At 22.8% G+C, this 16,450-nt stretch overlaps 4 protein-coding genes across 9 annotated transcripts in view; 2 read left to right on the forward strand and 2 right to left on the reverse strand.

Moving 5' to 3' along the window:
- Utx (Utx histone demethylase) overlaps nt 1-8,886 on the reverse strand; it is a 113,589-nt gene extending 104,703 nt beyond the window's left edge. For 2 of the 3 annotated variants that reach the window (XR_015292709.1, XM_086910671.1), the window contains exons 1-3: nt 7,583-8,410; nt 6,845-7,098; nt 6,655-6,763 (exon numbers count right to left, since the gene is read on the reverse strand). Coding sequence is in view for 2 of the 3 variants with exons in the window: in XM_086910671.1 (XP_086766797.1) it covers nt 6,655-6,763; nt 6,845-7,098; nt 7,583-7,650 (431 nt within the window). In the remaining variant the exon portion in view is untranslated. Of the gene's footprint in view, nt 1-6,654; nt 6,764-6,844; nt 7,099-7,582; nt 8,411-8,810 lie in introns of those variants that run through there. The other variant, XM_086910672.1, reaches the window with a different exon arrangement.
- Nucleotides 8,364-11,176, forward strand: LOC100871193 (uncharacterized). 4 transcript variants are annotated; one of them, XM_086910690.1, is made up of 5 exons: nt 8,420-8,557; nt 8,650-8,695; nt 9,069-9,230; nt 9,469-9,664; nt 10,442-11,176. In XM_086910690.1, exons 3-5 carry the CDS (start codon nt 9,076-9,078, stop codon nt 10,628-10,630), a joined length of 540 nt encoding a protein of 179 aa, XP_086766816.1. In that variant the 5' UTR covers nt 8,420-8,557; nt 8,650-8,695; nt 9,069-9,075; the 3' UTR covers nt 10,631-11,176. The 4 variants fall into 4 exon arrangements, with proteins under 4 accessions (XP_031773681.1, XP_086766816.1, XP_003695674.2 ...); XM_031917821.2 differs by lacking the exon at nt 8,650-8,695 and having other exon boundaries at nt 8,364-8,557; XM_003695626.3 differs by lacking the exon at nt 8,420-8,557 and having other exon boundaries at nt 8,640-8,695.
- Nucleotides 11,177-11,524: 348 nt separating this feature from the next.
- On the reverse strand, nt 11,525-14,842 carry IntS9 (integrator complex subunit 9). Its single transcript, XM_003695627.4, has 10 exons — nt 14,549-14,842; nt 14,175-14,369; nt 13,689-14,093; nt 13,387-13,633; nt 13,108-13,288; nt 12,789-13,024; nt 12,475-12,686; nt 12,195-12,380; nt 11,926-12,120; nt 11,525-11,847 (listed from the first exon to the last, which is right to left on the reverse strand). Exons 1-10 carry the CDS (start codon nt 14,555-14,557, stop codon nt 11,728-11,730), a joined length of 1,986 nt encoding a protein of 661 aa, XP_003695675.1. The 5' UTR covers nt 14,558-14,842; the 3' UTR covers nt 11,525-11,727.
- LOC100863734 (metallo-beta-lactamase domain-containing protein 1) lies at nt 14,664-16,150 on the forward strand. Its single transcript, XM_003695646.4, has 4 exons — nt 14,664-14,957; nt 15,029-15,193; nt 15,279-15,395; nt 15,473-16,150. The coding sequence occupies exons 1-4, from the start codon at nt 14,807-14,809 to the stop codon at nt 15,670-15,672; spliced, it is 633 nt and encodes a 210-aa protein (XP_003695694.1). The 5' UTR covers nt 14,664-14,806; the 3' UTR covers nt 15,673-16,150.
- Nucleotides 16,151-16,450: the final 300 nt, after the last annotated feature.

Here is a 16,450-nt window from a genome sequence, read left to right on the forward strand (position 1 = left end):
GCAATGAGAAATGAATTTCAAAGATCAATTTAGATCAATACTTTCAGATTAAATGGTTAAATCAGACTCGCGTTCAAGAGATTGTAAGAGCATCAATTTGTATGACTGATTTCACAAGCAGTAAAATTACACGCACGAATTATGCGATTAAAGAGCATCTTATTAAAATGCAATTTAATTTTATTCATTGTAACAAGATATATTAAATTGATTGTTTGTATATCAAACATAATCTTTCATTTGGAGTAAAAATATGAAGAAGTAAAAATTTATCATATAAAGAAACTGTATAAGAGCTGTATAATGTCATATAATTAATATTATACCGCAACACTGAAAGGGTTAATCTTTAAACGCGGTCAAAAGAATCCTGAAACGAACCGACAGTAAATACGAAGTTCGTGAAAACGGAGAGGGATCAATCGTCGAGCTTGCGTGGAAAAAATATTAATCTCCGTAAGCGTATCTGGGCCAGGGAACATCGATCGTGCGATCTGGGTCAGAGCTTGCATGCACCTTGCTGCACGCGTACGCGGCAGGGTGCAGCGGCCATGTCGTTTGAGCAACGACGTACACGTGTGCGGGTTCATGAAAAGTCTCACGTGCAAGGTGCCTCTTCTACCACTGGAAACTTATAGTCAGCCCGATAAGAGCGAATAAATGCGAACCACCGACTGCTAAGGGACTGCTTCCTTAGTTTAATTCCCTACGCAAGGAACACGTGGCCAACGGGTAGATAAGTATTCAAATTAATTGCACCTTGTCGTCTCTGAATTTTCTATGTGCTCTGCCAATGTTCGTTCTTTTTACGCTTATTCGAATGCTTACCCTACTTAATATTGAATGAAGAGCACGAGCTACTGGATTTTTTTAAAATCACAGTTTTGAAAATAAAATTTTTATATGTTTAATATATGATATCTTTATTTGTATTGTTTAATTGAATATGCTATGTTGGAATATCATCAAATATTATTTTTTTCTATAACTTCGAATTTTTTTTTATTATATTTATATAAAGATATGTTTAGTACACGTATTTTCTATTTATGTTCTTTATGGAAAAAGCTATTTCATAGGACATAAAAAATATTAAATTATAAAATAATTGTAAAAGAATATAATAAAAACATATAAAATAATAAATTTGAAATAAATATCATTAACACGACAATAGAATTTTTTTTTATTTTACATTGCATATATTCCATTTATCCACTGTCAGATATAAAGAGCACAAAATAACTCCGAAGAATTATACAATAAGGAGATTGGAGATAAATGTATAATTGCATGGATGACTGACGAGATTAACTATGACAATGTCTAAGATAATTGACAGTGATGAGAAAACTAATTATCATTCTATTCTGACGTTCTAAAAATGTTCCGAATGAAAGAATGGAACAATGGACGACGGAAACTCGCTAACTGATGTTTTATCAACTTGAATTCGCATATGACTTGTGAAATTATTACATCACTAAAAAAACTTTGATTCTCTATATAAATATATTAAAGAAAAATTGATGAGTTATTAATGTAAATATTAATTTAAGATTTTATGATTGAAAAGTTAGGCTATATAAATAATAATAAATATTAACAAAAACATCCATTAAGATTTTATAAAATCTTATCATTTATATTGAACATATATACGTAAATCACTTTTAAAATATGGATTTTTTTGAGTTTAATCAAGATAGTAAATAAGCCAATATTTTTTTTACAGATGAATCGAAGACTATAAATCGAAGATAAGTTCTTTTGAAAAATAATTTTGATACAATTTTAGAAAAATTTATATAATAACAATGAAATAAAAAAAAATGTTTCAAATAAAATTTAATATCATTTAGTGACGAATTTCTCTAGGTTTCTATAGGATTAATCTTACGAAAATGACAGAATTCTCCTTTCGTCATGGAGAAGAGAACGTGAGATACAAACTATTACAATCATCAATTTGATATGTAACTATACATGGTTGAACATGTGCGTAGAAGGAGAGGCCATAAAATCGATCGTTTGCAACGCATCTCTATACGTTGCACGTGACTCAACGGCACTCTGCCATGGCGGACACACGTCCTGGTTGCCGTTTCGATAAACTGCGCTCAAAATAGTTGGAAAATTTTCCGAAATTACATAAATAAAAAATGTTCTCTTATAATTCTCAAATAAATACAATTAAAGTTTAATGAGACAATTTGAAACGAATAAACATATGAAGAAAATATCAATAACCGTGAAAATTTCAATAAATCAGCCTCAAATAAAACTGTCCATACAAAATTTTCATTATAAATATTTTACGTATTATATATTAACGACACTGAGACAATCGTTTAAAAAAATAGAAATGCATATAAATACTAAAAAATTTACTTTATACCATAGAAGAAAGTAACTATGTATTTTTCAGCGATTGTTACAACCGCAAGCAAGCAGAAAATAAAAAATCAAATCAAAAATATTATAAAATAAAAACATGCATAGAGAGTCAAGAATTGTATAATAGAGTGACTGTTATAAATATTATAGGAAGTGATACAATACGCAAACCACACATATGCAAGAGATTACGAACTGACGAGTCACGCATCATGTGAATCACTCTTGGGGAGATTCGGCTCCATTCAATGCTAGAGGGTGAAAAGTTGGCGAAAAAAAGACTTGCCGATCGAACGAAAGGGTTGTTGCAGTTTGTCTCCGAGGACAATCAAGTACTCCAGAGAAGTATATAATAAATTTATACATATTCTGTTCGAATATGTATATGTCGAATTAATTTCGTATTCGATTTAAATAGAAGTCCAAATATTTTTGCATTTCAAAAAATCTTCTCACGAAATTATAATGTTATGTTAAAAACTTTTAAAAAATTATAAATATAATAATAATAATGACAAAAAAGATATCAAATTATCAATCATTACTTATAATATACAAATTCAATTAACCTAAAAATCTCTTTATATATCACGATTCGCGAATTATATTTGTTAAAGTGAATCTATTGTACTGATTCAAATAGAACTTTTTCAAAGTAGTAAATCTGACTCAAATTAAACCAAACTCGAATATGATTCAAATTCAACTTAATACAAATCTAATTTAAATTGAACATAACTTGATGTTCAAAGATGAATATCAAATGATCTAAATCTATATTTTAAATATAAAGCAAACAACAAATATTGAAAACCCAATTTAATTCAAACTTAAGTATATTCCAGTATATTGTTAATTATTGTAAATATTTAATTGCTGTTAAATTTGTTGAAAAGTATTCATGAATATTATAGCTGTAAAACGGCAACATTTTTATCTAATAACTAATAAAAATTTATTAAAAGATGATTTAGAATATAAGATGCTGTGTTTTAATAAGTTAATAAGTTGGCATAAATTGATGAGATAAACAAAAATGCGATTATAGACCGATTATGTCAGAACATTATGAAATATATTTTTGCATATAAATCAAAAACTAAAACTAAACTAAATCAATTGATTATGCATAATGAAAAGATGCCCTTAATAAAATATATCAAACTCATTAAAATTAATGAGAAAATAAAATCGATATATCAACAAATTGATTTTTTTTTTTACTATTATTTTCCAAAATTTTTAAATCAAGATAGAAAGTTACAATTTATTTCAATACACTATAAATATATACAGTGAATATTCCGTTGTGTAGTCACATGATGTGAGGTAACAAAGAAATAACTTCACGGTATAGAAACGATAATATTCATTTCACCGTCAATCCTTTGGTCAGTAGCGTGCACCAAACCATTTTCTCTTTGTAGTTTTCTGTTATCGACAAACCATGATTCTATTCTCTTAATTATCGCAATCGCAGCATGGTGCCACACGTTGCAATGAGTTAACCTATCACGCGAATGTAATTAATATATTTATTTTTTTTTTTCAATATTTGATTGTAAATACACGAAAAATGAAAAAACTTGTAATAATTCACGCATGTTTTATTTATATAATAATATCTTAATATATTACTTTATGATTTGTATTATTATAATACAATAAGAAAAAATAATATATATTAATTATATACATGCAATAATAATTATATAATAATATGATTGATATATAATATATTTTTATATTTAATGTAATGAGATTCACAATGTAATTTTTATCATTCCAAAGAAAAGATAAAATTGTCAACAGTGCAACACTATCGAGCGACCTAGTTTAGTTTCTTTAATTACTGACTATTACTTTACAACTATTTATTGTTGTATTTTCAATATAAGTGAAATGACATACATAAAAAAGAAAAAAAATTCTATAGAATTTAGAATAAAAAACGCAAAAAAATAAAAAAAAATTTTAAAAAATGATTGTATTATTGATATGAATACAAAATAGACGATAGAATTAATATCTTATCAGTAATATAGTAATTTTTTGAAACATTTTTATTCTTAATAACGCTTAAAGATATATTTCTAAAAATTTTCTATTTGATAATAGATTTTATTATAGATTTTAACTTTTTTATGAATATTATAAATTTTTTTAAAATTAATTTTATGAATATATTAAATTAGTAATTATACAAATATAGAAGTTAATTTTTGAATGAATATAGTACATTATAGTTTTTATGAATAGTAACAATGAATCTAATTTAAAAAAGGAAGCTCGAGCAAGTTTCGTTTTTATGAACACGATAATCCTACTAATATTATATCAAGTTATGTACATATAATTTAACTATTTCATTTTTCTATCTTACAAATAATTGTACTTTCTATTTTATATTATTATTATTATTTGATTATTTGTGAAAAAAATATATATATAATTTACAAATTTATTTAAATATTCCAATAATACGAATGTGATTAATTTAAATTTTTTTTTGTAAGTTAAAATTTGTATATATTCAAATGCATGAATGAAAAAATTCGAAAAAAATAGTGATGAAATGATATTAATCAGAATCATTGATAATTATTATATGGTATCATGTTCTAATGAAATGCTGAAAAGTCGAAAGGGAGTCTACTATGAGTTTCGTTTCACGAGAATCTTGCACCATCTAAGTTAAGGAGGGTTGAACAGGAAATCGATATTCCCACTCTTAACCGTCTACAAAACTGATTGTCTGACAGGAAATGTCAAGTTAACACTAATAATATCTTGTATATTATTTACACCAGATTTTGATGTAGTATAACAGTATGAAAATATCTTTGATAAAGAAAAAACGATATAATAATAATAATAATAATAATAAAATATATTTTTAATTTTATTATTTGATTGATTTTAATCTACTTCACGAATTGTACATTATATATATTTTATAAAATAATATGTTACATTTTTGATATATTCTTATAATGTAAAATCTTATTATTATGATAATTCAATATTTGACTTGATCTTTAACATGAATGTTAAAAATAACAAACATAGCATTAAATAGATAAAACATTAAATAATATTTAATATGAGGCTATTTATAAACAAATTGACAAAGAACTGAAAAAAAGTTTAATTTCTGTAATTGTCAACTGTCAATTTACAATGAAATTCAAATATATCAATATTCGAAATAATTACTGTTAATTATATTTCCTGAATAAATAATTTAATAAGTTAAAGTAGTTTTATTGCAATTGACAGTTTGTGAAATAAATTTGAACATAAATACTTATGAAAGAATTTTCAAATTAATTTTTTCATAATAATTTTGATACAATTGTCTCAAAAATTAGACAGAATGTACAAAGAATGTACAAAAAACTCATAATACAACAACAAAGAAATTTTTAGAAAGAAAAGCAATAATTTGGCACGATAATTATATATACAATACACTAGCCATAAATTATTATTTTGACCATTAAAACACAACATTCTAAATACTTAATATATAAATACTTATGTAGTAAGTTACTTGGTCTTTTATTTCCCCCACGCATTTTCTTAGTCGCCATATCCGTGAACCAACTCGGCACGTAGGCACATTCAGTTTCTTATAGTAAAATCATCGACATCTATTGTCCAATTTGTGTATTAATAACTCATTCGGTAACTTCTATAAGCAATCTACTTTACCGAACTTTAATATTCTATCTTATCGACATCAAAAAATAAAATTACATTACCAACAGGATTTTGCGCGAAATTAAAAAAATAGAGGATGCATGATGAGAACGATGAACTCTATGTGTACATCGTCTAAGGGGTCAACGTACCCTTTTCAAGGTGAACAAGTTTCATACGAGATAACATTTTTCTGTAGAGTTTTTTATCCATATTTTATTTTTCTTTTTCAAAATGTAAATTAAATAAATATTTTAAATTCTTTATTATTTCTTTATAATAATAAATTATTAAAATTGATTTTTTTTCATCATTTTCATCATAAAAATAATAATAATACAAAGAAATAAATTATATTTTTAAAATATTTTTATATTATATTTGAAAGAGAATTTAAAATATTTATTTTATAACTACATTTTTATTATATTTAAATTATAATAATAGAAGCAGAATGAGTTATTATACATAATAAAATATGTACATTATATACACATGCATATAATAAAAAATAAGTATGAAATAATATACTACTGAATGCAAGAGATCACTTACCATTGAAAAGCATTGAAGTGATAATAAACAAGTCCTTGACCATATAAAAATGAAGCATCCTTCCAATAATCTCCTTTTAAGGAATAAAATTTTTGATATGCTGACATGGCTGTTAAAATTTTTAAAAAATATAAGTATATTAAAAATGAAATCAATGAAAATTTATCACAAATAATTATTAATTATTTACCTTTGCTATAATCTTCTAAAAGTAAATGAAAATGTCCTAATTTACAATATGTTTTAGGATCAATACTAATTCCTTTGTCTTCATCATCATCCTTTAATTCATCAGGATTCATTTTTGTACTATCTGCTTTTCTACGTTGATTTTCAGCTTGCGCTTGAACTAACATTCTTTCTAAATACTTAATTGCACGAACAACTAAAGCTTTTTTTTTTGTTTGCTCTGGTGAATTTAATTTTAAAAATCCAAACTGCCGACTGCACATATATTGAAAAAGTATATTTATTAGTTAAAAAATTATAATTATTATAATTACAATAAATATAAAAAATATCATATATTAAAAATATCGTTGTTAGTAAATTTTAGCAAAACACACATAAATGTTTCATAGATAAATATTTTTGTTTTTAATATTTATTATGTAAATATTTAATATATTTTATACGTTTTAATTTCTATGATAATATTTTAAATTTTATAATACTTATAATCACAATTACTATATAAATCATAAAAATATATTAATATTTTAATTGAATTTTATATGTATTTTGATAAAAAAGAAGATGTCAATTCCAAATACTTTCGAATAAATTGATCGAATTACGCGCCTATTCTGTCAAACAAACTTTTAGGTTATATATTGAAAAATAGCAGAAAAAACTATAATTGATATAAGAAAAATTAAGAAATCAAAATAAAACTAGATATAATAGATTTTGTTTACTTTAAAATCACCTGTCTAACTCAGATAGTATTTGTAATTCTTGAGGAGTCAAATTGATATCATCAGTATCCTGAGCCATTTTCGTACTTAATAAATATACTCATTAAAAACAGAAAGAACACATGTTTACACTTAGAATCGGTTGTTTTGTACGAAAATCCGAGAGTTTTCACAATTTACTCTCTCGACACTTTGTCACCTCATCAGGACGATAAGTTTTTAAAAGCGGCAACCAGGTTAAATCAGGATGGCGAATCACGCGACGGAAGACCATTATCATGGCTCACGTCGACTTATAATTCCGGTACCAGAGAACATTATTTTTCAAAACGTCCTAGAATAGCGCGAAAAATTGAATAATTTATTCTATATATCTTGTAGAATAATAATAAATATATTATATGTAAAATATAATTTAAACTTAATAAACTGAATAAATAAACTGAATTAATAAACTGAAATCAATAAAAATTACCTACAATGTAAATAGTCTTATTTATTATAATAAATATATAATGTTACAATCAAAATAAAATAAGAAAATAAATAGTTAATATTATATTATATAATACATACTCATCATATAAATGATATTCTAAAAATTTTTTTAAATTATTGAGATTTTATAAAATTTATTATTTAAAGCTTTTAATTTTTCAAGAATATTGTATCACAATATGTTAAAATGTTTTTGAAAATTTATATAATTTATTTTAGCAAAAATCTTATGTTAATAAATTAAAATATTTATTCAGTTTTCTTATAATTTAATATTATCATATACAAAATAATATATCCATTCTAAAATTCTTATATTATTATTGAAATATTACAGACGGTTCCTCAGTAATTTCACTATTTTACCGTCTTTACTGTTTTTCAAACCGAACAATCATTTTAGAAAACCGGAGATTTTGATCTCTCGCGTTTATACTCAAAGGCATTTTGATTTTATCGAGTAATATTTCGGAAATTGAAGAATCTAGGTGAGCCTTATATATGTATATATATATAAATATTAACCATTATAAAATATTATATAATTTAAAAATATATTTGAATTATATCATGCCTAAAGTATACAAAAATACCATCAAGTCAGGAGCAACAAAATTATTTAAACGGTAGACAATTTTTTTTTTCATATAATTTTAAAATTCTTATTTATATTTTTAATATTCTCTATAGTTTTATGATGTAACGAATTGACTTAAAATAATTTATCAAGCAATACTTAACAAAATATTCGCTATTGCAATTTTCTGACAATGCAGTCATCGATATATTTTTGTTCTGACGTATAACTGAAGAATTTGTTAACATTATTATTTCAAGACGTGAAAATAGCATTCATTCTTACGTTATTAATTTGCTAACGAAAATAATATCAAGAAAAAATATAATGCAAAAAATATGTATTTAAAAATATATATTAATATTGTTTAACTCGTTTTTAAAATTCTTATTTTGTAATAAAATATTAATGATAATTTTCAGTGTTAAAATGAATCTTCCAATAACAAAGAAAAACAAAGACAATGCAAACAAAGAAGAATTGAATATTTCAAAGCATGCAGAAAGTATGATAGACAAGATTTTAGGAGATGTGAACAAAAAGTCTGCTACTAAACAAATTATTATTGGTACAACATCAGGATGGTAAATATTATATATATATGTATAATACATATTAAAATTATATAAAAAACTTTTAATTTTATATAATATGATTAATGCATTAAAAAAAACTAAAAAAAATAATTAAATTAATTATTAATTAATAGATATTTTAACTATTTAAAAAAATTTTCTACTTATATATAATTATTCATATACTTAATAAAAACTTTAATCTTACCAAAAAATAAATATTTGATTTAATTTAAATATTTTATAGGTTGACTGGTTTTATAACAATAAAAATTGGAAAAATTACTGCATTTGCAGTTGGTGGTGGAATTATAATGCTCCAAATTGCAGCACATCAAGGATATATTAAAATTAATTGGGATAAAATTCAAAAAAAAGCTGAGAAAATAACAGATAAAGTAGAAGAAACAGTAACTGGTGAAGGACCAAAATTCTTGGATAAGGTAAAATTTTAATAATTTTAATATCTAAATTCACAAGACAAATTTCATAGATTTATAATACTTATTAATATATAAATATAATATTAATATTATTTATAGGTAGGAACATGGTGTCGAAACAATTCACTTGTGGCAACAAGTTTCATTGGTGGTTTTATTATTGGTTTAGCATCCTGAATGAGCAACTATTAGTTTTTTTACAAAAACATGAGTGAACATTATATATTTGTTACTTTTAGCATTAACATTATATGTTAGGTATTATTTTCATCACTTTCATAAGAACTTAAGAATCAAATTTTTTTAATATTTAAATTATTTATTCCTTATATGCTTAAGAATTTTATTTTTAATATATAAGTATAACTTTACTGTAGCTAATCTTTGTAGCTCTGTATCTCATATATGTATATGTAATTAAATTCTAACACTTCTAAAAATATGCACATGCATTAAGAAGTTTTTATCTTATAACCATTATTTTTAATATATATATAAATTTATACATTATTATATATATAATTTTATAAAAAAAATAAAAAAGTTATAGTAAAAAGTAGATATTTGTAAAAAATTAGATATAACAATTACAATTTTACATGAAATTTTTTTACTTTCTTTTTGAATATGAGGATTTTTATTTTGAAAATCAAAAATATCAATATTTTGTATAAATTTGTATAAAATATGTTTTATATTTCGAAATATTTCTAATATTTATTGTTTCATATTTTGAAATATTTGTTGTTTTATTTCAAAAAAATTTTATTGTTTCAGGTCGAGAGATACGTTGATAAAAAGTTAGATAAAGCTGAACAATTATTAAGAAATGGCGAATCTCGTACACGTCGTTGGTATCATTCTATAACTGGTGATACTTCATTTAAACCTACAGAATTTCACTTTTTCCTTTCTTATTTTGTAGGTGGTTTTGCACTTGGCATTGTAAGTGGTAAATTGATTTAAATATATTGTATTCTGAATGCATATAAAAAATCAGGTGCTTATGTCTTAAGAACAATAATAAAACCGAATGTCAAAATATTAATTTATATTTTTAAAACAATAAAATACCAATAATACAATATATTAAAGTTTATATATAAAGTAAATGAAATTTAATTTTTTTGTATTTGTGATTTTGATGTTATTTTTTGTATATGTATATTCCATAAATACCTGATTTTATAAAAAGAAAAAATAATCTAACTTTTGCATTATATTATATTAATCTAATAATCTAACTTTTGTATTATATTAGAGATGAAATACATTTTATGATTTAACATTAATAATATATATAAATATAAAATTTCTTACCCATATTTGATTATTTTTGAAATAATTGTTTTGCATTCAGAATACAGTAAAAATAATGCAGTCATCTTATTAGATATTATATTTATATAATATAGTAATTAATATAATCTTCATCATATTAACTTATGAAAATTGCTAAAAATATTAATATAAATAAATAAATTAAAATAAAGATAATATTAATCTATTGAATATTGTAAACAAATTTTTTATAAGTTTTATATATAATTAAGTTATATATTTTTTTATTAAAATAGATATAGTGTTTTATACTATTTCTGTTTTGCAATAAGATTCTTAAAAAATTTATTTAAATATTTTATGGTATAAATATAAATAAAACTGATGATATTTTGAATATATTCAAAATAATTAATATATAGATTTTTTAATATATAAATATATATATACATGTAATATGTAATACTAATAAGATGTAATACTTACTTTGTTACAAAATATTATAACTTGAAATTTTGACTTGTGAAAAATAGAAGAATTTTACCGCCATAAATTCTTTTCTTGATGAAAATGATAAGATTATAATATATTAAGTTTTATATTCTATATATATAGAAAACAATACATATTGACAAATATGTTATTTATGATTGATCAAAAATACTTATTCTTTTGTATCCTATATAAACAAAAAAAGTTAATTACAAAAATATAATTATAATTATAAAAATAAAATTATATAAAATAATTATAATATAATATTATTTATTTTAAAAAATTTTTTAAAATCTTTTAAGACATTGCATAATAATAGTTCTTAATCGTCTTCTAATTTTTTGATCACCATTACAAAAAATATGTGTTGAATTATCTCCAATTTGAATCAAGGTATCTTCATCTTGCTATAAATATAAGCAATAAAAAATATGAATTTTATATTTAAATAAAAAATTATTTTTTGTAACTTATAAGTATCTTACTAAATGAATACTGGTAGCAGTTGGACTATGTTGTAATTTGGCTCCTTGAATGCCTTCTTGATTAAGCTTCTGTAATAGTTCTTGTGGATCCAGATTACCATATTCATGTTTTCTTTCTTTAAGAACTTCTTCTTTGATTGGTGCAGGTGAACCAGAAGGTGCTTTACGTTTTCCACTAGGTCTATCTTCAATACTCTAGAAATATAATTCTTAATTAATAAAATATATTTTTAAAAATATATATTTCTAAAATATTTAAAAATACATACTTTTATTGTATATACATTATCTTTAACTTCCAATTCACCAGTAACAGAAGCAAGACTTAAACCAGGTCGAATTTCATTAGGAATTATATTTCCTGCTAGTTCTGGTTCAATAAATACTCGTCCCTTTTTTCTTTTTAAAGGCAATTTTATAACTTCACCTCGTTTAAAAGTAATTAAAGGTTTTTCCTTAAATATAAAATAAATGTTATGAATGTTATGAATATGTTAATATTTCATAATCAGAATAATCTGTATCTAATTTGACATTATATATACTTACTCCTACAGGTTCTATGACAAGATCTGTTCTATGTGGTGCAGTTATTGGTGGTTGTGTATAACATTCAGGTATAACTAAATGTTCTGGCTTTAAATCTCTAATTAATTTATTAGCTTGAGTAAAATTAAGAGATGTATCAATTGGACAATGCACTGCTTTCATAGCTAATGGTTGAAATGGTGCTAAAGCATCTAAATATGGAAAATCTGGTTCTGAAAGAATTATTTTTTATATTATTAAAATTATATAAAATTTATAAATTACGTATAATAAATTTATCACTTTGCAATGCATTATGCAATAATATGACATACCTGTAAAAATTATAGTATGTTGTGGATTATTGCCCCATAATTGAACAAAATGAACTGCATCTCCAAATCTAAGACTGGGATGTCCACAGAAAACAACACAAGGTTGTCTATAATCAGAACTAAAACCTTCAGCATATGTAGATGTAAAATGTTTTAATCTGGCATTTTTAACAAGAAAAGCATGTGGAAATGGTTCTTCGGGAAGATAAACTTTATTTTGTTTATTTGTTGATAACCTATAATAAATATAAAATATGAATTTAATAGTTTTAATATGATCTAAATAGTTTTACAATACTCATAAATATATAAAGCATACCATTCAGCTAAAATATTTGAATATGCTAAAGAAGTTTCAGCTACTGGCGATATAAAAAATAATGGAACTTGTGCAAAACCAGATTTATCCAAATGAGTACTGAGACATTCAAATAAATCATATACAACTCCAGATGGATAACATGGTATTAGAACACATCCTCCAGTTCTGAGTGTCATTGCTATAAAATTTTAATATAAATATAAATATTAAATTATTTATATTAAGTTTAATTGATTATTAATATCATTAATATTAAATAAAATAATTTTATTCTACCAACAGTCATGCAGAGTTCTCCAAGCATAGTATCTGGATTGGCAGTAGGTGTTTGAGTTAAACCTGTTAATATTAACATATTAGCATGTTTTAAAGTAGCTTGTTCCATAGGACGTGGATGTGTTGTCAATGTTGAAGATCCACTTACAAATGCAACCTTTTCATGGTCACATGAAATTAACCAATTACTGCTACCCAAGCAATACCCAGAACTTATAGGAGTAACTGTTAATGCACCATATATGTCCTATGAGAAATAAAAAAAATATAAAAAAATTTAAAATAACATTATGCTAACTTACCAATTTTTGATCATATCCAACTGTTTGAATATAAGATAAAGCAGTATTAACTGCTGACATTGAATATATGTGTTTCCAAGATTTTGGTTTAAGAGCATCAGCTAAAGGAGAAGGTAATACATGTAGCATTTCCTTCCAATGTTTAGCTAATATAGCTTTAGGAGTTTGTTCAATAAATTCTACTAATTCTTCCATAAAAAATCGTCCAATTTGTAATGTTGGTTCTGTAGCATAAATAATACCTTTGAAGCCAGTATCTTCTGTTATAAATGGTAGAGCCAACATACAAGTGTAATTTGATATTAAAATGGCATCAATTTCTGAAAAGTCTATTATTTTTTCTAAAGGTGGAGAAAATTCAGGTGTTGAATCTACAAATACTCTACCACAACATTCTTTTAATTCCTAAAAGATTGAATGTCTAACATAAATATAAGTTTATATGCGAAATATATAATTTTAAAAGAAATATATGATTATGCAAACCCCTTCTATTTGCCAATCTTGATGATTATCACGTGGAAGCCACAAAGGCAAAGAATTAAATTTAATACTAGGAACCATAGGCATTGGCATAAAATGTAATATAGACTGCATATTTAAACCACAATCTAACATTAATGTAATTCCTTTGAAACTTAATACCAAACATGGTTTTGTTGGTTCACTTGATAAGCAATACTATAAGTATAAACATATTTAAAATATAATTATTATGAATAATGTTAAAAACTAAAATTATTTTAATGATTTTATTAATTAAAAATTATTTATATTAATTATATTTAATATTTAATTATATTAATATATTACATTAATATTAAATAATTACATTATAATAAAATATTATTTATAATTACCAATTTCATTTTAAATTTTGTCTATTCATTAATCTTTTATTTAATACAAATGCGATCACGAATATTTTAATTCGGTATATACATAACCTCTATGTTACTATGCTAATTTAAATATACTATATGCTCATGCAATATTTCTCAAGTGTTTATCGCATTTCTGTTATAATAAATGAAATAAATCTATTCACACGAAGCATGTAATATACATTATAATATATAATTCTAAAAAAAATAAGTTTTTTAATTTTAATTTCAAAAATGTGCAAAGTAATTGTATTATTTGATGGTTACTCTATAAAACTTGACGATGGAACAATGAAAGCAAATTGTACTTGTACATTAATAAAGGCATCCAAGAATATTATTGTTGATACTATGACAGCTTGGGATCGAGAAAAAATAATACAAGGTATTATTGTTTATTTTATTTTTATATTTGCAATTTAATGATAAATACTTAAATAAAAAAATTTATTTCAGCACTTACTAAACATAATATTACACCTGATAAAATTGATTATGTTGTTTGTACTCATAGCCATGCTGATCATATAGGAAACAATAATCTTTTTATAAATGCAGAACATATAATAGGAACATGTGTACATCGTGGAGAATTATTTTTCGATAAAGATTTAAAAAATGGTAAAATTTTTCTAATATATTAATAAAATTATATAAATGCATAAAATTAAATATATAAAAATTATAATTATATATATATATATAGGATATCAAATTTGTCCAGAAGTTAAAGTTATAGCAACTCCTGGTCATACAATGGATGATGTTACAGTTTTAGTTGAAACTACAGTTTCTGAAAAACCTACATGTTTTGCTATTACAGGTTTATTTTTTAAAAATAATATAATATGATTATAAATAATTTATATATATATTTCCACATTGTTATAAATTTTATAGGTGATTTATTCGAAAAAGAAGAAGATATACTAAATCCATTCATTTGGAAGGAATTAGGAACTAAAGAATTACAAAAAGTTCAATCACACATGCGATCTTATATAATTAATTTGGCAAATTTTATAATACCAGGTCATGGACCAATGTTTGTTGTCACTAATGATATGAAAAGAATTATTAAAAATCAAATAATTATATAATATAATAATTATATATTATATTATATTAATATTAATATATATATATATTTAGACATATTTTTAATGTACATAAATTTACATTTAATTAAATTTGATATATTTTCATTTTGTTTTTACAAATACTTTATTAAAACACTATAAGTGTACATAGTATCACAATATTATTATTTTATATATATGTATACATTGCAATGATTATTACATATTGTTCAATTCACAAATATATAGAAAAAGATAATTTTAAATATTATATGCTAAAATTTTATTCCTTATTTGATATTATAAGTTAGCATAATTCATTTATAATTAAAATAAGTTATTAATTTAAAAACATATTAATTGTAAAAAAAATAACATATTATAAATATAACTTCTTACTGTATTTTGCAATATTTATTTTAAAATGTAAACTACATATTCAAATATTTCTGTCAAGTATTCACAGCCAACATTTAAAATAAAATTTCATATATTTTTATTCTTGTATTTTATGTTTTAAATGGTGCTGGTAAATTATATTTGAATTGTACATTATGTACATTTAATGTAATTGATATATAAGTAAATTATAAGTAAATATTTTCTAAAAATATAATAAACATATAAAATTTGTAATTATCATTTTAAAAAACAATTGGAGTACATTTTATAGAAAATGTTATTTTATTTATTTCTCATATTCTCATAATCTTATTTATTTCTTATAATATATATATATATATATATATATATATATATATATATATATATATATATATTATAATTAAATATATATATA

Source organism: Apis florea, unplaced genomic scaffold (genome assembly GCF_048593485.1).
Source record: "Apis florea isolate Af1SG1 unplaced genomic scaffold, ASM4859348v1 contig_3195_pilon, whole genome shotgun sequence".
NCBI lineage: Eukaryota > Metazoa > Arthropoda > Insecta > Hymenoptera > Apidae > Apis > Apis florea.

Excerpts from the sequence above, each read along its gene's own strand:
- LOC100871193 (XM_003695626.3), top strand. The coding sequence starts at position 8,640 with ATGCCTAAAGTATACAAAAATACCATCAAGTCAGGAGCAACAAAATTA. Across the intron at positions 8,696-9,068 it reads GCAACAAAATTATTTAAACG|TGTTAAAATGAATCTTCCAA; the intron begins GTAGACAATTTT and ends GATAATTTTCAG. Across the intron at positions 9,231-9,468 it reads ATTGGTACAACATCAGGATG|GTTGACTGGTTTTATAACAA; the intron begins GTAAATATTATA and ends AATATTTTATAG.
- IntS9 (XM_003695627.4), bottom strand. Across the intron at positions 14,094-14,174 it reads AAGATTGGCAAATAGAAGGG|GAATTAAAAGAATGTTGTGG; the intron begins GTTTGCATAATC and ends TCAATCTTTTAG. Across the intron at positions 13,634-13,688 it reads TTGGATATGATCAAAAATTG|GACATATATGGTGCATTAAC; the intron begins GTAAGTTAGCAT and ends TATTTCTCATAG.
- LOC100863734 (XM_003695646.4), top strand. The coding sequence starts at position 14,807 with ATGTGCAAAGTAATTGTATTATTTGATGGTTACTCTATAAAACTTGAC. Across the intron at positions 14,958-15,028 it reads TCGAGAAAAAATAATACAAG|CACTTACTAAACATAATATT; the intron begins GTATTATTGTTT and ends AATTTATTTCAG. Across the intron at positions 15,194-15,278 it reads CGATAAAGATTTAAAAAATG|GATATCAAATTTGTCCAGAA; the intron begins GTAAAATTTTTC and ends ATATATATATAG.